This window comes from Chlamydotis macqueenii, chromosome Z (assembly GCF_036417535.1).
Source record: "Chlamydotis macqueenii isolate bChlMac1 chromosome Z, bChlMac1.mat, whole genome shotgun sequence".
Taxonomy (NCBI): domain Eukaryota; kingdom Metazoa; phylum Chordata; class Aves; order Otidiformes; family Otididae; genus Chlamydotis; species Chlamydotis macqueenii.
The window spans coordinates 55,094,858-55,116,949 of record NC_141593.1 but is presented as its reverse complement, the minus strand read 5'-3'; the positions used below and the strand labels follow the sequence as shown (position 1 = coordinate 55,116,949).

Below are 22,092 nucleotides of genomic sequence, written 5' to 3'. Positions count from 1 at the left end.
CTGTTTTTGACGGTTCTGCAGACCATCATAGTAGTTCAATGGTGGATTAAATACTACAGTCAAAAAGTTGCAAAGAGAACTTCAAAGCTCTGATTTTTGCGAGTGTATCAAATCAGCATTCTCTTAAGGGAAGCTTAATTTAATCTTATTTAGAAGTTTCTGAGATACTTAGGAATATATTCTGTGAAACTATCTATGAAACAAGTGTCATAATTAAGTGCTATGTCTTGTGAATCTTGGAACTGTGAAATATAGTCAATGACGGAGCAACACACACACCTTCCATGGCACTCAGCATCCATAGTAAAACTGTTAGAAGTCCATAGCCTTAAATGCCTGTCACTTCTTTTGTCTGCAACCAACCGCTGCATCTCTTTTTGGTACTGTCTGCAAAGGAGTTGTTAATGTGAGAGGTAGTTTTCTGTTTTAAAGAAGGGTGGTTAATTATATTTCAGGTACCTGCCAAAAAAGTCCTGCAAGTAAACCATGTAAATGAACAAGATATGAATCTGGCTAGGGTGCACGTAAACCCCTCAAGACTGTATTTTTCTTCTCTGCTCAGCAACAAAAATACAGGTTCCTTGAAGGACTTTACTAGATTAAGAAGAGTGAGGTAGAGATCCTGAGGAAAAGCCTGGGTTCAAGATGAGAAGGCTTTAAAGTGTATCTCAATTTTGGATTTAAACACTTCACACACCAACTAGACATGCCAAATCTTTTGCAGACCTAGCCCTCAGCACACACTAGAATCCACGACACGAATAATATTGATTATTCTTCTGCTGTTATGGTGTAGAAAAGAAGAGGAAATTACGCCTTAGAACTGCAGTAATCATGAAAACAATTCCTATAAATAAAAATTATTGGCACTCCACATATGAGACATTAAGTCCTTTTTATATCTAGTTATCAGTTCTGATACATACCCCTGCATGTATCTGAAGTTTGTAATCAATCTTACCGTTCAGAGATGATTTACTAATCAGCAGCTTTTAATTTCAATGAAGTGTAATTTACAAACACAATCAAACTAAAAGAATTCTGAATCAGATCTGACAGAACTGTTTTACATCAGCATCGCGATAAATTTACCTGCATACCTGTACTTGATCTCTGGCTATCCAAAACAAGTTAAATAATAAGAATAGTTAAATTCTAATGAACAACATTGACCCACATAATCCTTGTTTGTTTTGAATATAGATGGAGAGAACTAGCAGAACAACATAGAGAATGCTTACCTTGTAAACAACAATAAAGAATAGCTTCTAAAAAAAAAAAAAGGAGTCATTACTAGTCATGTCTAGGCATTGTACAGATAGCAGTCTTTAATAACTGGAATAAGGAAAGACAGAAAGGAATACAGTTTATATCAGTCAAGACACAGATGGGAATTAAAATAACCCAAAGCATGAAAATGTCAGTGTAAAACACACCAGCTATATTTACATGAAGAAAATGAATGCAACATTTGAAAATGTGCTATGAGTCTGTCAAAAGGGCAGAAAGCCACAAGCCACGGCTTTTTTTCTAAGCATGTCCACTAATGAAATCCTCATCAGGCAGCACAAAGCTTGCAACGTTGCTTGCTCCACCTCAGTGTATATAAGTAAACTGTCACTTTCACATCCTCAAAACCCACAGAACAAATGCACGGTAGCCATAATGCTAAGTTAAGAGACTGTAAATAGTTGGTGTCCTATTTTCTGGCAGTACAGCAGCAGTTTGAAAGGAAATGCACTACTGAAGGGCCCTAACTTGACAACAAGAACAAAAGCCAAGTTGTTCTCAGATTCTGCATTCTCAGGTTGTGTTCCACTTAACAGGTGCTCTATGCAGATTACTCTTCCTGTAAGGTTTTCCAGGAAGAGAGAAAAAAAGAATTTTTGGTTTGACAGTCAGTTAAGCATAGTATTTCGTTTTGTAATACCCTTTGTTCAGGAGCCGTACGTACATAAAAAAAAATAAGGATTAAGCACCCAGTTCTCTTCTCAGTTCTGTGGCATGCTTCCCAGGGAAGCTGTCAGACTCCACAACTACAGAGAACTATCCTCAGTTGCTGTTAGCATAGGATTAGGAAATACTCTAGTTAGAAACGCTCTAGAAGATACTTAAAATAACCTTTTGAATAAGCCACTAATAACCAAGGCATCAGCCAACTTTTTAAAGACGAAGGCCAACAGACAGCATCAGCAATAGCTTACTAGTTGTTGCAGTAAAACACTGATGATGATGCTATATTGCCTTCTGCAGAGCTTGTGGCAGATCAACACCTTCGAAAGTAAGGTCTTACAGGTATGATGGCCATCTTTGTACACACTATACATAGATATATTTAAAGCTCCTTCCGCATTCTACAGTCATTTCCACAAAACATTTCAATGAGGCATCTACCACAGAAGATTATTACCCACACACCTCAAATTCTACCTGTACGACATGCTTAACAAAACACCACTCAACCTGTTTATTAGGTCAGTCTTTCGGGGTATGTATCTGACACAGCTCGTTTTATGTTTTGTCACTTTCAGTTTACCTTCACAAGCCCGGCAGCTGAAATATTACAGCTCCCACGTTTACTTAGCAGATCACCTTGTTATACAAAGTTCTGTAATCTCATGGACTCTTCTATAGAATTTATTCTTTCAATGCTTCAATATCTTCTTCAGTTTTACAGCAAGAAATTTTCTCTTCCAATGTTTCTGGTCTGAGAGTTCTCCAGTAACTTTTGAAGAGGATTTTCATAACACCTCTCAAGATAGATGCAGCAATATCAGATCACTGTGTTAAAGCTCTTCTAAATACCTACGCAAACATTGCAAAAGAACTGTGCAAGTGGGATCCTGAGAGGAAGGTTCCGGCTGTTCGTTTCCCATACACTATCTCCTCAATAAACTGTCCTGGTTTGCAGCTGCTGGGCACACATTTCACAACACAGCCTATTCAGCAGAGGAGAAACAAGCACCTGCAAGGAAGTGTAACAATTGTACTCAGCACATTCCAGTACAAGTGATAGCTAGGAAACAAATTTGGGCTTTGTTTACAGATTGTCTGCCCCTTAGGTGGCCCACATCCCCAATTTCTCTGCACCCCACCAGGGGTCACTAACATCACATTACAGACATTCCTCTGCAGGGTAGAAAATTTTATTCTTCTAGCGTAATAATTTAAAGTATTTACACACTGCACAGCACTCTTTTACACAAACATAATCTTACTGGTATATTCATGAACCACATCTAAAAGGTTTTGCAAAGAGTGACACATTGTGGGGTTTCCAAGCATGAAAAAAAAATACCTGTAGCCTTCTAAAAGACAGCCATTTGGAGTGCCTGTGGAAAAAAAAAGTGTTCCTTCTAAGCTCAGGTTCTCCCTAAAGACAATTCACTAGCTTCAAAATATCCACATCTGGCATTAACTAAAGTTCTCTTGGCAATGGCAGACTTCAAGAATGAACATGTGCAAATAACACTTTCTCAATAAATCCCACAGCAGGAACAGGAAAATGGAAAACTCTTCAGTAGAATTAAATTTCTGAAATTATTTATCTGAGAGGCTCACACCTCAATGCGAGTATACATATATACAGCATGTATATGTGTACACATCCAGGATCCAGGGTCAGAGGAAATTAGAATATGATGCCTGTCTGTAGTAAGTATGTGCACCACTGCAAGAAGCACTAGGTTCATCCATCAGCTTTCAGCCAGGGGAACTTTAAATTCAGAGCACTGATGAGAAAGTTCAGCCACACAAAATAGGCAGAAGCCTGTCACCATCAGGTGGAACCGCAGAAGTCGCATTGTCAGACACATCATAAACCCACAAGTCTAACTCATCTGAAACAGCACCATCAGACAGCATAGCCAGAACAAGCCGCCAGTAGTCTAGTCCAAAATAAATTTTTACCTTTGGCCTTAACTTGGTTCTAACTGGTTTCATCTCAAGTAATCCCAGAGTCCCACCTGTGTGCAGTTACCCATCCATACAGGGAATTAATCAGTTTCTTTGAGAAGACTACTGCTGTCCTTACCAGGCAACTAGCCCAAAAAGCCTTCCTAAAAACTAGCTTTCATTCCATGAATAACCTCTATCCCCTCCACCAAGGTAAACACTATCTCAAGCTTGCTTAACAAAAGGAAGCGCTGTTTGAGTCTCATTCAGCTAGCACTTCCAGTGTATCAGTCCAGTCTCAGATGAACAGCTTTAAGACTGAAATAAGCCCATCTTGGAGCTGGGTTTACTGTGGCATGCATTAAAGCTTCCACTTTCTGCAGCAGATTAAGGTACTGAGTAAAGCCAGCCTTCAGGCCACCAAATCATTCTTCTCCTAGCTCCTCAGTAAAAGCAGTCAGAGCCTGCGTCCTCACTCCCCTCCTCCTTCTGAATGTATAGACAGAATTAGCACCTAAGCAAGGGACAGAATTCAGGCTTGTGATTTCTCCAGTCCATCTTGGAGAATGACTTAACCCTCCAGGTTAGAGGCAGCTGCAACAGTTACGTTATGTCTTATACAACTAGACCGTTAATATATTTTGAAGTGATCTTTCTACTGGTTCTGTAAAGGTATGTAAGTCTCACACCAATGCATTCCTTATTCTTCTTTTGGAAGCTCATACCATGAAACTAGGAAGTGTTAGAATTACAAAGAAGGTTCTGTAATTTGTGTTATGCAAGATGGTCATCTGAACTAATGGGAAGCACTTTGCTCTCTCCCTCCAAAAAGTGGGATGGCCATTTGTTTGATAGAATACAATTCCATTCTTGATGATTTAACCTAGTGAGCGCAGCAAATCACAAATGTCATCACAGGACAAGAGACGTGCTGTCTCTAGAGTAACAGAAATGACAGAAAAAAAACCCCACAAATTAATCCAGTTTAAAATTTTGTTAAACCAATTCACAATTCGAGGGAGCACTGAGTATAGTATGCACATGTTTATATGTATAATACATAGTTACTCAAATACACACATAAATATTTAATATATAAAAAATAAAGTGCTTTCTATCACGTCCCAATGCAGGGACATTATAAAATATTTCACCAACTGCAAAACAAATAGATACAAAGAATACTACATCAAACATACAATAAAGCAGTTAACACAATATGTACAATCTAGTGGGTGTCCCAAGACAAAACATCCCTTCATATACATGGTATATACATATATACTCATCTTTAATCCATATATTACGACAATATGTATTTAAAAACTTTGTTACAGACAAAAAGCCTACAAAAACACAACAAGGATCAAGCACACAAGTCCAGGACCGACAAAGAATTCGCTACCCTTGCCCACACCACCATCTCCACTGCTGGGAAAGATACGCCAGTGCTCTTTTCTGGGGTGCAGTGCCTCCACATCCTGCAAGGCACTCTGAGCAGCAGCCGTGAAGTTCGCATCACCAGTGGTGAGTAGGTCAAACACACATGAGTAAAAATAGATGTCTTTCACCAGCATCTTCTCATGACATTTAGTGGTGGCAGTTTCCAGTGTGTACACTGACCAAGAATGAGCAGCACCACCCTGAGGGAGCAGCTGCCCCATCACAGGCAATGGTAAGTGGCCACTGTCGTCAATACGCTCACTTGAAGGGCAACCGTTCACGCATAGCTGCAGATCCTGACTCTCCTCGTAGGCCATGACCAACTCCTGAGGCATGCGAATGGCCAATGTTAAGTAGTGCCCAAGCTGGCGTATATACACTGTGGTCCCAATGTACCTGGCACGCATTTCAACGTATTTGCCACTGACTTTCTCCACAATTTGCAAGCTCTTGGTGTTCCCATCACCGCCGCTTGTTGTACCATCAACAAAAGCCGCTGGCAAGTCATCAGTCACTGCTTGATATACTTTCTGATCTGTACAGTCTTGGTATGATTTAAAGATAATAGTTATCTGAGGGGGATGGAAAAAAAAAGGCAAGTTAGTGGGGGGGAAAAAAAAAAAAAAAAAAAGAAATATTTTGATCCCTTGTCCATTTTGCAGCTGAACATATCTGGGACTGTCCACTAGCTCAGAGCTTGACAGTCGTCTCCAACTTGTGCCTGAAATAAAACAGTCTGTAGGTGTGCTTAAAGCAATATTTTACCAGGTGGCAATTGTTAAATTTGTTCTTAGGTTGGCCCAGAAGCAAGACTATTAGCATGTGGCAATAGCCACAAGGGTCAGGAAAGCAAAAGGCTTTATATTTAACTAAGCATCACAACTCCTTGCTGCCTGATGGTTTCTCATCACTTTGGAATACATCTTGCAGTCACAGAGAATAAGTGCCAAGTAACTCCCACAGTGCCACTATGGTCAAACTAGAATGAGATTGTGCGAAATCACGGAAAGGTACAAGAGAACCCCGCTTCGCCCACTAACAATATTCTCATCACTCCTTCTGCATGGACTGTTTGACCCTTGATAGGGCACTGTACACTTGTTGGATGTGTTGCCAGGATTAGCTGTCCGAGACTACTTTAAAAGCACTGGTGTGTTCACTGCTTTATCAGCCATCAACACAACAGGCAGTGAGATGAAAGACCAGGAAGAACAACTAGTCAAATAACTGCTTAGGGCTCCTGGATTCGTTAGTCCTAGGAACTGGGAGATTTGACACTTCCAATTCACTGTTGCTACAAAACATGCCCATGGAGAAACAACGCAAGACTGAAAGATACTTGAAGACGTACCTTTGAAGAGTGACTTCCAACACAGAAACCAGGAGCATAAAACAATTACTCATTCTTTTAAGATTACAACTGGCCTTTTAAACCTTTAGGCTTATTTGCATAAGCCATAACAAAAAGAATAGGTCCTCCAGTCTTAATTTAAGGGAATAACTAGGCTACTTGGCAGACCAAGTTTGGAGTGTCTAGTGGCTTTTCCTAAAATAAGAAGTATAATGAGAAATCACATGTAAATATTAGAAACAGGTATTCTATTTTCCTTACAGTTTCAGATGGGAGTGACTTCTTGGAAAGGTCAAAAGAAATTTTGCACCAGGAACAGGTATTTTATTCATTATTTTCACAATTTGCTGATTACATTAAAATTACTTAGTGTATGATTTAAGCAGCCTTCTACAAGATTCAGAGTACTCCAAAACACAATAGAAGGCACTTTCAGTCTGACATTGTAGTTTTTCCTTAAAATCTACTCTGTAGCAAGCCCACATTCTAATTTCAGTTAACCAGTACACTTCTGCACAATAGCTGTGGCCTCCCGCCCCTCTGCTTTGAAGTAAGAGCTAGAGGTTACATAAACAGCTGATTACAGACAATCTGAATAAAATCTCTAATCCTCATTAGCCTCACCTCTCCACACCAGTTGTGTAAGACAAAAGTCTTTCCTTCTCCCTCCTCCCATTGCAACAATTCCTCTTCTGAGTATGCAGACACACCCTAAGTGGTATTACATTAGTTTTCAACATTTGGTTTGTCACAACTGGTTGACCATCTGTCAGTCTTTCTGTCTGTCTCACACACACAGATAATACGTGCTACTTTGATTTCATATGTTCCCACTGGTGCTGTCTGACTGGAATTTTCCAGTGGTTTTTCTTTGCACTAATCAGTTACACAGCTAGCTTGAGACCATCTGTACACAGCTAAGCTTGAATGACTATGCCCAAAATCCAGAAAATGCAGAAGTGTCCTTATTGCTGTAAAGACCCCCTCACAATTCTATGCTTAGTGAAGTAAGCTCAGCAACTCAGAGAAGAAAAACCTGAGACTTGTCAAGTGATTAGTATTTCTGCATATAATCCAGAGCCTCATGCGGTAAATCACGTCTTATATTTTATATAACAGTTTTAATGAAACAGACTTCTGTCTCAGCCTGTTCAGACAAAGAAGCATTTTTACTTCCTCGAGTACATATGCACTGCTTTGCAAGGAAAGAATGATTTACATTCCAACAGAAGTAAAGCTGTAAGTCTGCTCAGCACCTGAGCAAATCCTGAGCCAAAAAAAGGTAATCGTTTTAGTGTATCACAGAACTGGCTACTTAAGAGAACAGTCAAGGCAACTGGCAAAATTTAACAGCAAGCAGCCACCAAACTGTTATCTCCAAAGCTCCCTCCTCTGCAAGAATGAAATGCACACAATTTCAGATACAGAGGGAGAACAGAAGCCTTCACCCTACTAAGGTGTTGTGGTTTTGTTTAGTGAGGGGGGGCCTAAGGTGGCAGCTTCTGTAGGAAACTGCTAGAAGTTGCTCCCCTTTGTTCAGTGGATTTGGCCAGGCCTAGGGCGGACCCGCTGCTGGCCAAGGCCGAGCCAATTGGTAGCAGAATGTCCCATGATAACGCCTCTGCGATAATGTATTTAAGAAGGGGAAAACAGAAAAAAAAAAAAAAAAAAAAAGAGAAGAGAAGATGTGAAGAAGCCGAGCGGGGGCAGAGGCACAGAGGGGGAGGCACGAGCCTCATGGGCCTTGCAGGCCTCCCCCTCTGGCCTCTCGCCAGGCAGCCAACTGGGCCCAACTCGGCCCAGCCCGGCTGCAAGAAGTGGAGAGGAGATGAGATGGATGATGTGAAGAGATTCTGAGAGGCGTCTGCCAGCCTCTTGTGAAGAACTTTTCTTGTGAGAGGAACGGCTGCAGATGCCAAGGTCAGTGAAGAAGGAGGGGGAGGAGTAATGCGGCTCCTGGCCAAGATTCCCCTGCAGCCTGTGGTGATAACTATGGTGGAGCAGGTTGTCCCTCTGAAGCCCATGGAGGTCCACGGAGGAGCAGAGATCCACTTGGAGCCCGTGAAGGACCCCGTACTGGGGGAGGTGGATGCCTGAAGGAGGCTGTGGCCCGTGGAAGGCCAGCTGGGACAGCCATTCTGGAGAGACTGCACCCCGAGGAAGAGATGACCCATGCCGGAGCAGTTTCATGAAGGACTGTGGTGTACGGGTGGGACCCCAAAACAGAGCAGGGCAAGAATGTGAGGAGTTCTTCCCCTGACAATGAAGCAGCGGCGTAAAACAATGCGTGATGAACTGACCGCAACCCCCATTCCCCCTTGCCCCCTGTGCTGCTCGGGAAGGAAGGTAGTAGAGATAACGTTAAGCTTGGGAAGAGGGAGGGGTGGAGGGAGGTTATCTTGTTCTCTGTGTCTCATTATCCTGCTGTTTTTAGTAATAAATGAATGGTTTTCCCCAAGTCGAGCCTGTTTTGCCCAGAATGGTAACTTTAAGGATTTTCTCCCTGTCCTTATCTCAAACCTTGAGCCGTTTTTCTTATATCATCTCCCCCTGTTCTCTCGGAGAGTGGGGGGAGTGAGAGAGAGACTGCGTAGTCTGGTCCCGATCGGGGCTGAACTATGACATAAGGCAATGTCAACAACAACACGGCACACTGAATGTCTAGTAACTGAATGAAGGCCTCCACACACCTTGCCAAGATGCTCCAGAGAATTAAGAGACCATTAAGACTTAACAAGAACACACTCGTATTTAAACACTGTAACTCAAGACATTAGGTTTGGATACTGTGTTTTCTGTCATATGACATCCATCTAATCCATAGGCCAGATCAGTAAAACCAGAGTTCTGTGAGGTTCTTCCCTTATCACCCACTCCTACCTCAATCTCACACCCTGGTACTGCAGGATACTCAAGAGATTGTTGCAAAATTCACTGCAAAGGTTTCTCTGTTTAACTTCTCAAGGTAACAGAAAACACTAAATAGTGAAAAAGGTTATTTCAAACAAATGTAACATGTTATAAGTGTACATGTACCTATAACATTTTCTACACTCTGGCTGGGTTGTAAAAATGCCCCCACAAAGCTCATGCATCACTGTTTACAGAATAGAAACTAGCTGCCCTTTCTATACCTAGGACAGAAAAATCCAAATGCCAGAATCTTCAGATGAAGAAAATTCTTTTGAAAGTATCTGTATGTGAGCCTTGTCCTCTGGACACATACAGAGCTCTTAAACTACTGCAGTGAGGAATCCTAAAAGATGAAAATAAGGTTGTTCCAGAGATTTACCAGAAGACACAATATACAAACATCAACTATACTAAGAGTACTAAAAAGAAACAAAAACATCCCGGGGATTTTGACAGTGGGATCAAGTACACTCTGAGTAAGTTTGGAGATGACACCAAGTTGAGCCAGAGTCTTGATCTGCATCCTGGGTTATATCAGAAATAGTGTTGCCAGCAGGAGTAGCGAAGCGATCATTCCTTGTTACTCGCCACTGATGAGGCTGCACCTCAAACACTGTGTTCAGTTTTGGGCCCCTAACTACAAGAAGGACAGAGGTGCTGGAGCACATCCAAAGAAGCGTGACGAAGGTGGTGAGGTGTCTGGAGAACAAGTCTTATGACAAGTGGCTGAGGGAACACAGGTTGTTTAGTTTGGAGAAGAGGAGGCTGAGGGGAGACCTTATGGCTGTGTACAACTACCTGAAAGGTTGTAATGAGGTGAGTATCAGTCTTTACTCTCAAGTAACAAGTGACAGAATGAGAGGAAATGGCCTCAGGTTGCACCAGGAGAGGTTTAGATTGGATATTAGGAAAAATTTCTTCACTGAAATTGAAATATTGAAACAGGCTGTCCAGATGGTTGTGTCACCATCTCCTGAGGTATTTAAAAGACAGGCAGATTTGGCACTTAGGGACAAGGCTTAGTGGGACTTGGTAGTGTTAGGTTGACAGTCAGATTCGATGATCTTAAAGGTACTGTTGAACCTAAATGATTCTATGATTCCATGATTTGTGATGTCCTCCAAAAAACAGTAGTATGTACTACTTCTGAGAAATAAAGCCAAATTCATCTTTACCTTAGGCAGGATGTCCATAAAGACGAAAAAAATTAATCATACGTGATCAGTTATCTGATTCTTCTACTTAGGAGAACAACTGAACAGTAAATATTACTTAACGGAGACTAAGTACTCAAGTGTTCAGTCTGACAACTTCTTGTTAAAATATAAACTATGCTGCAAAAGAGATACTTAATCTTTTGACTCTGGGAAAAATAACAGTTGTACCCAACATTCCCCTACCCTGCTAATACCACCAATTCCCACATTCAAAGCCTTACGCTCAGTAAATCCACTACAGTAAAAGCTCTGTGTTTTTTCCTTCTCTGTCCTTCCATTCACTCTCTCACCCTTAAACTATTCACAATGAAACACTGGATAGGAAAAACTCCGTTTCCAGTTACTGCAAACAAGAAGGAAAGTTTTCCATAGGCAAGCCCAAGTATTTCTGCCTCATTTGCTATTCAGGGACAACTACCTTACTGATATCCAGAATACTTGTCACAGCAATGAAAGGCAATAAAGACTTTGTACCCCTTCAAATAAAGCACATAATAAATAAACACCTCCTCCCTCTATTTTATGCATTCTACAATACCCAGCTTTTCTGTATCTTTTATAGCAGTCTGCTCCACAAAGAAACAAAGGAATCAAGACGATGCATTAGCAAGATAAGTTTGAATATCTCTAAGTTACTTGTACATTCAAATAAACTTCATTTCCTACCAAGAGGCGTGCGGGTAAGTTTGATTACCTGTCAAAGAAAAAAAAAAACTCAGGGACTGTACAATATGTAACAGGTATTAGCACTAGAAATATTTATAATATCCTAAACCATACATCTTATTTTATTTAATTGCTTCTGCACACTTAGCTGTACTCGTCCAACAGCAAGGATGTTAAATCACTATTATAAAAAGAGAAAAACGTATTATCACTTTTTCCAGAATGGCAACTCAATGAAAACCACAAAAGCATTGAGAATAAATAAAGACAGAAGGTGTGCTCTTTAAAATATGTACTTTCCCTCAGTATGTGCAGACATTTATCTCGGGAAATTCTCCTCTTGGTTACCTGTTTGAGAAGAAATATTCTGGCATAACATGCTACCATAGTCAACCACTTTCAGAATGTGGCTAAAGGGTAAGATAACATCACCCATCTACTACCATCACACCCTAGTCACCTACAGAATTTGTACACCAGAAGACTCAACTTTTTGCTCCAGTACTACCAGGAACAAGGAAATAAAGAACATTCTGCAAGTCTTTAGCAAAACTGAGAATAAAAGCTTACTGCAGATTATGAAATGTAGCTTTTTCTTGTACTTACTTTCTTGTACTCAAGAGTCTTTTAAAAAAGCCACTGGAGCAGATTTCAAGGGACCTAAGTCTCTTTTGCAAAGCTTATTCAGGTTAGCCTCATTCCCTCATTTTAAACTCCTTCAGAACGTATTCATGATGCAAACTGTTCTTGGAATAGGCACAAGTTAAGAAAAGGTGATTCTGAATTTCAGTGATGGACCAGTCCAACCTCTGGCTTCTGGCAAATGCAAATATCTGCCTCACTCATACAAGCCAGTATACATTGGCCAGTACCTCAGAATCCAGCAGGAATGCAACAGCAGGACTGATTTTCACCTATTAACATTACTGGACAGCTCTAACCTACTGTGACCAGCACCTCCTGATCCCAGTAATAAAACCCTTCTTCTGAGCTTAGCAAAACAGCGAAAATTCTCCAGTACTCATGGTCCTGAAACCATGTACACACAGCCTGACATACCTTGACAACAATGGCTACACTAGCACAATTTTAAAAGGCCATTTCACTCCAAATAGGCAATGAGATATGCAACAGCATCAGCTTCAAATGTGTGTTCAAGTAATTTCTTTTATTGACAGAGAGATGCTCCCAAAAGTGCAGAGCAGTTTTCACCCCTGTCTCTGGAGGTAAATCTAAGAACATCCCAGCCAGGCTCATGCTTTATACCGCCCCATTTTCTTCCTACAGACCCACCTGCTATCTGCCTTCAGCAGAAAGAGACACGTACTTTTCTTAAGGTAAGGAAACAGCATAAGCTATCAATACCAGTGCATGTATTCTTTCTCTAGCCACCTAAAGTGGCTGAGAGTCATCTTAAGTCTTGCCTGTCTGAACAGGGACTAACACCCTCAGCAGAATTTTCAGGCTGCTCCTTCTTTAGTAAGGCCAGAGTACTAAGACCTTCTGACGACCATTCGGCATCAATGTTAATTTTTTGCTACCTCCTCTAAATTCTCCACAGTTCCCCTTCTTGTCTCTGCTCTGAACCCTCAGAATCTTGGTAACTCATTTGTTGTGCCAGTCATTTTTTTTATTTCGTTTTCTACTGTTACAGCTATACCATTTAGAGAATTGACGAAAAGCAGGGACTTACACTCTCTCCTTGCCTCGAACTTCTACCCAGTGCAGAGGCAGTCACAGATGCTGCAATCTGATCACTGTTTTAAAGCATCACATTTAATATCCTTAAAGGCTTTGTGGTGATATGTACAGGGTTTTCTTGCAGTGAGGAGAAAGAGGAAGAAAAGGATCTGTTAAGTTTTGTTTGATTCTCAGAAAAGAAGAAACTAACAGTTTTACCTTCTTAGACTACTGCATGGAAGACTGTCAAGCTGCTACACTTCCTACCTGGAAAGGGCTAAGTGACTAACTCTGCTATCTTGGCCTTTTACTTCTGTATGCATGCACAGTGCTTAAGAACAATCCATACCTTATTTGTAGCAGTAGCGCTGGACCCTGGGACCACAGGCACGTTGGTCACTTGCACTGATAAGTAGTTATTGTCTATGAGGGGCCAAGCACCTTCCACTTTGCATGTCTGGAAATGATCCTTAAAAGTCCTCAGATGTGGATCACCAAATAAGCCACAAAATAGGTAAGTAGGAGGAGGAGTCTTCTCTCCTCCCTGATGTTCTCTGGCTTCCGTGTGACCACTGTAATTGCAGGGATCATGGGTCTCTTCAGGGTTGGTGGAGGATGTAGGTCCATCTTTGGAACAGTTTCTCTGGCTCATGAGGTCGCTGATCCCAAGCACTGCAGAATGGTAGTCTAGGTTTCCACGGCATACTTTGGAGTTGCGATAGGTGCAGGCAGAGTACGCTCGCAGGGCCTTGCAGAACTCCAAATCAAAGCTCTCAAGAGCCGAGTTTAGATGTGAAGTTAAGGATACAAAATCAGTCGTGCATTTCTGGATTTGACAAGGCGTTTGCACCTGGCAGTCACCTAAGCACAAGAGAGATGTGAGAGAGAAACCAAGCAAACCTCTTAGACTGCAATACCCCATTCCACACCCACAGGTACTGTAGAAAACAACTTGAAGACAACTTACAGTGCTCATCCACTGGGGAAACACTGTATAATAGAAAAAAAGGGGTTGGGAGGCAGAAAACAATACAGACCATCTCAAAGGCTGAGGTGACCCATGCATGACTTCATCCATCACTCGCTATTGTCTAGATGAAAATCACGAGCACAAACTCCTGCCAAGCGTGAGCCCAGCATTTCTTTCCAGATATCAAAGTGCTGATGCAATTCTGTGCTTAAGTTAATCTCTTACGCAACTGGCAAGTCTCCATTTAGTCTTTCACTGCTTTACACTACTTACTGAACTTTTAAACAGAATCCTGCCCCTCAGAAGGATGTGGTAAAGGCAGCAAGCAATATACGTTCAGACAAAACCAGACTGAATGAAGTAGAAATCAAAGTTTCTCTTCTAGAAAGCAGGGTGGGACAAAGGAGGGTAGGGAGGTGCACAGACCATAAATTTCCCTGGCACTGCCATAGCTAAAGCTTCACTGCTTGCTTTCTGGGACTAATGAGAGAGAAAATCCACAGCTACGTGAAGTGCAAGTTGCCAGCTAAGGAATCAAATACCAAAGTAGCAGTGCCTCTTACAGTGTAATTCAATAAGATGACAACGGGCAAAGAAACCATCTCCCCAGGAAAACCTGAAGTACTTAACAGATGTATGCAACAGGTGTATAGTTCAGTTTACATGAAAAAACCAGTTAGACCTTATCTGGTCACCTGATCTCTCCAAAGAAAGCCTAATTACCATCCCAGCAAGCAAACTCTGTTTTTACAGTCCTCTGCTCCACAGCTCTCAGTCACGCTCTGAAGTCCTTCCAGAGTCTCACGGTTAACATGAGACATGGTTAACAACAGTCTTCTGCAGGTAACTTTTACAAAAGAACTCATGAGAAGCAGAAACCAAACAAAGAAGAATGCTGCGCTAAAGTAAAGAGAGCCACATGTTTCACGGGAGTTAAAACTAGGATGGAATCCTAACAAAGGACAGATCTGTTTTTCTCCCATTCAAAGAGTCGAAAACAGCCATAATAGAAAATGGACCTTCATAACGCATACGTGCGAGACTTCATGCAACAGCTGTCCAGTCACCCAAAACTAGCTACATGCTGTGCTTATTTGTTCCTTTTATGACCTTCAAAATTCAGCAGAGCATATATTAATCTGTAATTTTAAACTGTCATAAAGCAGATTTTTAACACCACAGAAATGCTTACAAAGATATACGCAAGTGCGGAAAAAGGAAAATACAATATATCTAACAGATAGTCTTTTCCCTCCCCTCAAATACCTCTTTACAACATTCCCCACTTGTTTTTTATGTTCTCAAAGTAAAATAGGCACAGATCTAGTCTGATTTTAACTGCCTAATTAAAATGTTCCTAAACTTCTGAGACACGAGGAGTGGAAAACTGCCTGAATAGTAGTGTTGCACCTTTCATTTTTAAACACAGCTGTTTTCTGCAATTCACACAGTGATGAGGGGATATCAGCAACTGCTTTGCTTGCCCCTTAGCTGACCCTCCTGTGAGTCAGGACTCATGTGACTTACTCTGAATACCCAACCCTTGCATAAGGGCAACATGTTTTGTCCGTGATGGGTAGCTAATGTGAATCTCCTGCCAAAATCCCAAGCCAATGCAGAGTAGAAGGAGGAATTCTCTAACCTTCAGCTAAGCGTGACTATGAACAGTATAAGTAAGCAGTAAGTTTCTCAGTTTATCATTTATCTCACCAAAGCTATAAAAACGCAAAAAACCTCACGCCAGGGAGAAACCCCCTCGGAGAAGCACCAGCAGCAGCCCCTCCCCGCCCGGCGCCGCTCCCGTCGCTCCCCGCGCCGCTGCAGCCTTCGCTCCCGCCCCCCGCAGGCTGCCCAGGGCGGGGGGAGGCCGCGCCCACGCAGCCGCTGCTCACAACCCAGCACTGCCAACGCCCTCCCCTCGCCCCGGTACCCCGGCGGCCAGGCCGAGGCGGCGGCTGCACCGCCCCGCGGATGCGGCTGCTGCCGGACCCTGGCCCCGCGGCCCCCTGGCCCGCCCCGGTACCTGAACCCAGCAGCAGCCCCAGGGCGGCGAGGAGACCGAGGGCAGCCAGCGACGGGCGGCACGGCCCAGTCCCGGCGGCGCGGAAAGGCGCAGCTCTCCCCATGCCCGTCCATGCAGGTTCCCGGGCCGGCGGCGGGGACGGGGCCGCGGCATGAGGCGGCGGGCGGGCAACCTCCTCCTCGTCCTCGTCCTCGTCCTTCAGCAGCGCGGCGACGAGCGGAGGCCGCCGGGCCGCAGCGGGGCGGGCACGAGGCGGCGCGGCATGGCGGCGGAAGGAGACGAGCACAAAGGTGAAGCACCCCACCAGGCGGTGGTAGCGGCGGCCCGCAGGCCCCCGCGCTGCCGAGCCCACTGCGCTCGCCCGGCCCGGCCCGGCCCGCCGCCTCCCATTGGCTGTTCGGCTTGTCCAACAAGCCCCGCGACGTGCCGTCGGTGCGGCCGCAGCCCCGCCCCCCGAGCGGTATGGGTGTGTCGCCAGCGCCTGACGGCGGGGAGCTGCGCGAGAAGCCCCTCCTCCCTCCCTCCCGCTAGCTCCCTCATGCACGTCACTCAGAAGCTCGCGGCCAATCGTGGCGGCGCCCGCTGGCGGCCTCCAGCCCCCACCGCGGCGGTGATTGGCTGCGCCGGCAACCCGGGAGCTGGGAGGGTCCGCAGTTCCAGGTGCCGCCGCAAGGGGTCGCGCCAGCCTCGCCCCGCCCCGCCCCGCCCCGCCCCGGCTGGGTGGGGAGGCGGGCGGCAGCGCGGCCCGGCCGGTACAAGCGGTATCGGCGGCTTTTTCATAGCACCGCCCGCCCACGGTGGAGGGCAGAAGTGGCGGCCGTACGCCCCCGGGGACTCGCCCAGGCCGCGCCGGGTTTGGCTCCAGTGGGCCGTGTGGCTCGTTGGGGTGGAAGGCTGCAGCGCGCTCTCCCGCGGGACGGTGCGGGGCGCTTCGCGGATTATGACCTGCGTATCGAACGAGTGACAGCACGGGCGCGGCTGCCCACCTTTGGGAGGTACCTGTGGAAAGTGCGTGCTTGCTGCCACTGACCCCAGCGGGGCTACCTTTCTCCATCCAGGCCATCCACTCACCCACCTTGACTTCAAGAAGGGAACAGGTTTTAGGCACAGAGCAGAGAAGGCCCTGTGGAACCCCTGAAGGTGACATTCGTGGGAAGTGCTCCGTGTAGGGAGCTGTTTCCTTGCTAGGATGCCGCCTGCAGTTTGCAGACTTGCAAGGGAAATCCAGGTGTGGACAGGTCAGCAACACCCCGGCACGCCTGCCGCCCGTCCCTCTCTCCCTGGCACGAAGGGACAAGACGTGCTTTCAACGGTAGCCCGATCTTTCTGCCACCTGTAGAAAACCAATGGAGAGGAGAGGGGCAGGAAGCGGGGAACACAGGCAGCCCTCAGGGGAGTGCAGGGGTGCTGCTCCGCCCGCCTCTCCGCTCCCCTCGGTGCGCATCCTCCTCACACCTGCTGGCTCTCGGCCGCCTCAGCGGTGGCAGCCGCCCATAGTTCCGAGCTTTTCCTGGTGCTGGAAGCCGGCTTGACAAGCTGCATGCACAGCACAGCCCCCCCAGTTTGGATTTTCCCCTTGTGTGGGTCTTTGCACCTGCTGGTGAGCTTCCCTTTATGTCAGGCACCCCGTACGAGGGCTGTCCAGCCCCGTAGGAATAACGGTGACCGATCGATGATACAGCGCCTGTCTGGAAATCTGACCTCACAAATGCAGAGGCAGAATGTAGTAGCTGGGCAGAAAGGTGAACAGAGATGGTGAAAAGCTTCCAAACTTATCCTCGTGGCTAGGAAAATCTTGGCTGCGTTATTAGAAAACTTACAGATGCAACCTGATGTTCTTTTTCAGGCTCATTACATTTTCACCCCTGAATTTGCTACGCAGTGTTTTGGGGAACAGATGTGCCTCTGATGTTTTGAGGGGCTAAGGGCTGCGTTGTGCAGTGGGTGGGTGCATCTTAAAATGACCAGCCCTCTGCTACCTGTGCCACTGGCTTCTCTGTTCCTCAGTCCAGCGGCAGATGGATCTGAAGAAAGCCTATTGGAAATTCTGTAAGGTCCTCAGGGTGCTTTGGGTGAGGCCCTACCCTAGAAGAGAGGGAGACCTCATTCTGTTCATAAGTCTGCACCCACAGCCTGCGGTGATCTATCAGTCACAGATCACTGTGTGGGGCAATGGGAGTCCAGAGCTCCTGAAACTTCCTTTCACTTTCTGACACTGGAAGCAGGCTCTTCTTGTTAAGAACATTTCAAACAGCTCCGTTCATAGCCCACAGGAACATGGGATTTTAATTACACAATTGCTTTGGAGCTTGCAAATCCACAGTTTCAATCAGGAAACTTGCAGCTCTGATTAAAAAGGCAAGATTCATGTTGTTTCTTACTTTCCTTATACAAGCACAAAGGAGATTGGGAGCATGAAGTAACATGTGAGAGTCAAAAGCAATCCCAGAAAGCTGGCCTTGGAGGTTGTTTTCTAATGCAATTCCAGCTCTTTACTATTCTCCTTTGTTGAGTAAGTGCCAACACAACAAACATAATCTAGCAGCACAAAGCCCTTTTCTTTCCAAGAGCATTTGTGAATGTGTTTTAGAAGTCAGCTGGTCCAATATTACGGAAATATAGTAATTAAATAAACATTTTTAATAGGGTCTGAAACAGATCTTTCCTCTGTTATCAAGGCAAGAGGCCTGGTAAGGGAAATGTTTCCCCACCTGTGGCTTTTGTCAGATTTCTGAGCTGTTTGACACCAAAAAGCATTATTATTTCCAAAGGAGTTTTTCCAAGTGCTGAATAAGTTGCGGGGGGGAGTAGGCAGAGGACGAAAAAAAAGGTAAAAAAAGCAAAGAATAGAGAGGTCTTCTCTTTCATTACCTGTCAGAGATAAGCTGTCTTATGACATTTACCTATCAATCTAGTATTTCTCTACCTTTATAATGATGCTTATTATTAGCAGGTTGAGAAGTACCTCTGATCATCACTCTGATTTTAGCAGAAGTGATGTTTCACATCTGTATCACAGATAGTTAAGGTCCTTTCCAAGCAGGAACTAATGTTTGGAATATCCCCCTGAGACATGGCTCCTACACATTTTATCTGTACAGAAGCACTGTTGTGCCAACACCATCCCAACTTACAGAAGATGATAGTTTTCCTCTTTTTTAGAAGGGAAAAATGGAGGAGTAAGGCAAAAGAGAGAGGTCAGATACTAGGCAGAGAACAAAACAACTGTTAAAGTTCTGTTAAGACTGTCAAAAAGTTAAAACTTTTACAATAAAACTTTCTTTTTAAATGTAAAAAGGCTATAATTTAAATAAACCATCCCAGCTGGCTGCTTCTCTGACACTCATTTCTTTGCTATGATAGAAACCCTACATACAGAAGACCCAAGTCCATCTGTCTAAAGATTCTGCAGAAAAAAAAAAAAAACACTTAACTAGTTTTTCTCCTTTTTTTTGGCACTTAGAAAATTATTGTAATTTACTAAGTTCCTTTTTATTTTGCAGAGGAGGACTTAAGAGGAAGGGGTTTTGGCAATAACATACCTGCCATCTGTGTCAAATAGCCTCATTCCTCTCAGCCAAGTATCTCTGAGCAAGTATCAATCATTTGGATAGCAAGACTGGAACCTTAGCATCCTATGACACACATTCTCTCCATAAAGGGGGTAGAAAAGGGAGGCACAACACACTTCAAAAAAAAAAAGAAAGTTTATAGAAAATATTTTAGTAGAATGGCATTTTACGCATTTCTAAATGCCACTGAAAGAAAAAAAAAGAAAGGAAGGAATGACAGGAAATACAAAAGACACTCTCATAGTCAAGGAAGGAGGTGTGCATCCTTCATGCCTACGTTACTGGTACAGCCACTGTCCTGAGTCATCTCACTGTTTCACTCACATTATTTACAGAAATCACACTGGCTGTTTCTGCCTAGACACTTTGAGTGATGGCACGACAACGGTTCTGTGTTCATCCCCAGAACTCTAGGTTAAGTTCCAAGTGACCGCTGGGACTGGGGCTCTCCTCTTTATTTTGCAGAAATAACGGACAGCCAAAATCCATGTGCTTGTAATATTTCTTTTTACTATTAAAATGTAGCTGGGCCAGACAATGGATCGTGTTTAAGCAGAAGGCAGTAATGGTAGTACTGAGTAGTAGAATCTCTTTAAATTAAATGCAAAATAGGCATCACAAACAGGTTTGAAACAGATCAGGCATTATGGCTGAGATTCTCTATGCAGTCATGTCAGTTTTATCCTAAAACTGTTGGAACGAGCTTTCCTGGAGCTACACCCCTTTGAGGGGGGAAGCACAGTTTGGATGTGTTTATCGTGGCAGTTCACCGGGGTTATTGAAACAACCCTGCTATTACAAGCTTTTGTGCTTGTAGTGCTTTGTCTCCAGCAGTTCCTGTTACAGGCACAGCCCCGTTGTGCTCAAAGGCTATTAAAGCGAATCAGGAGGCAAAGAGAGAGTAAACTGAACTGGAGAAAGGCGTGAAAGTAGGGAAAAAAGAGCGCAAAAAGTAGAATACAACTGTCTAGGAAGGAAAAATATGTACGATATATGTACAGTAGGTGAGAATTCATACTGTCCCTAACGATCACATCCTTACAGTGGAGGAACGAGCTGCTGTTGAGGATGTGAGATAATGATGCAAACTAAACAAATCCCTGGTTTACACTTCAAAATACATCTCTTTTACCCTTCACCTTTGGCTTCAGTTCCTAAATCCCACTTATTCTATGCACAGCTGCATAGAATGCCAGGATCTTCCCATCTCAGACAGAGAGGTTGGGGCACAAGTGCCCTGTCCCACATGCAGCTTCTAATCTTGATCTTTTTTTTCCTCACATTGGTAAAGGATTTTTCATGCTGTTGGGATTGAGCTGTATCATTACTGCTAACTACACAAGCGCAATCATCCTACAGTCTGAAGTGATGTTGGTTGGGTTTCAGGCTTGGAGACCTCAGTTTCAGGTCCATGCTGGCATGTTTTCCTCCTGCTTACAAACTGCCATTTCGGAGAAAACAGGTCACACTGGCAAAGGTAAGTTTCAAAGAGGCAGCTTGTAGCAAACGTGTGTCACACATCACTGGTGTTCTTGCTGGTCCACTAGCATGGATGGACCCTGCTTCTTTCCTCAAGAGACATGGACAGTCAGGATTTCCACAGGGTATTAGGATCGGCCATAAATTACTGCCCTGGAACCAGAAAATAGTGCTTGGGTTTCTTTGCCACAGAAAAAAACAGGAATGTTGGGGAAAAAAAAATAATGCTAGCTGAGTCTTGTTCTGGTAGGAGTTGGTAGGGCAGTTCTAGGGTGTAAAAGCAGTAAGGCAGTGCCTCCTGCTCCAGGTAGTCTAGGATTGCTGTATAGCACTAATTGACTCACACTAATTCATACACAAAGCTGTCAAACATGATCTAATTCATTCTTCCTGCTAGAGCAGTCTGAATCTTTATTATGTGCTCCTGCCTGACTTTACTAGGTATCTGAGTGGTTACTGACAAGTCTGACCCTTTTCTGAGATATGGTGAGGGAGAAAGGGCATCATCGAGGGGCAGCACAAGGCTGGAGTTAGTTTTTCTTTTCCGAAGCATTTCGTATGGAAGCCCCCATTTCCCCTGCCAGAGAACCAATCCTGATGCGAGGTATACTTTTTTAAATCCTCAGAAAAAGGGACTTTGTTCCTACTCTAAATGAAAGGACTCAGCTGAGAAGACTAGTAGCCACTGCGTTTTAGGTCAGAATTACACTGTTAAGGTTTCTGCATTACCTGCTGCGCTTAGGTTTGAGAATAGTAACAATTTTTTTTTTGCTTTTTGGCTGGGATCAGCTCACAAACATCTTAAGAAAGTAGTGACACTTTGGAAGAAAGTAAGGAAATGGAATATTTTGATACTCCACTACTAAATTTGATAAGGATTTGCC

At 44.0% G+C, this 22,092-nt stretch overlaps 1 protein-coding gene across 2 annotated transcripts; it reads right to left on the bottom strand.

The window, feature by feature from the left end:
- Positions 1-1,302: 1,302 nt before the first annotated feature.
- On the bottom strand, positions 1,303-16,513 carry RGMB (repulsive guidance molecule BMP co-receptor b). 2 transcript variants are annotated; one of them, XM_086770526.1, is made up of 3 exons: positions 16,158-16,513; positions 13,514-14,025; positions 1,303-5,909 (listed from the first exon to the last, which is right to left on the bottom strand). In XM_086770526.1, the coding sequence occupies exons 1-3, from the start codon at positions 16,258-16,260 to the stop codon at positions 5,241-5,243; spliced, it is 1,284 nt and encodes a 427-aa protein (XP_086626652.1). In that variant the 5' UTR covers positions 16,261-16,513; the 3' UTR covers positions 1,303-5,240. The 2 variants fall into 2 exon arrangements, with proteins under 2 accessions (XP_086626652.1, XP_086626651.1); XM_086770525.1 differs by lacking the exon at positions 16,158-16,513 and having other exon boundaries at positions 13,514-14,535.
- Positions 16,514-22,092: the final 5,579 nt, after the last annotated feature.

Excerpts from the sequence above, each read along its gene's own strand:
- RGMB (XM_086770525.1), bottom strand. The coding sequence starts at position 14,242 with ATGGATGAAGTCATGCATGGGTCACCTCAGCCTTTGAGATGGTCTGTA. Across the intron at positions 5,910-13,513 it reads GCGCTACTGCTACAAATAAG|ATAACTATTATCTTTAAATC; the intron begins GTATGGATTGTT and ends CATCCCCCTCAG.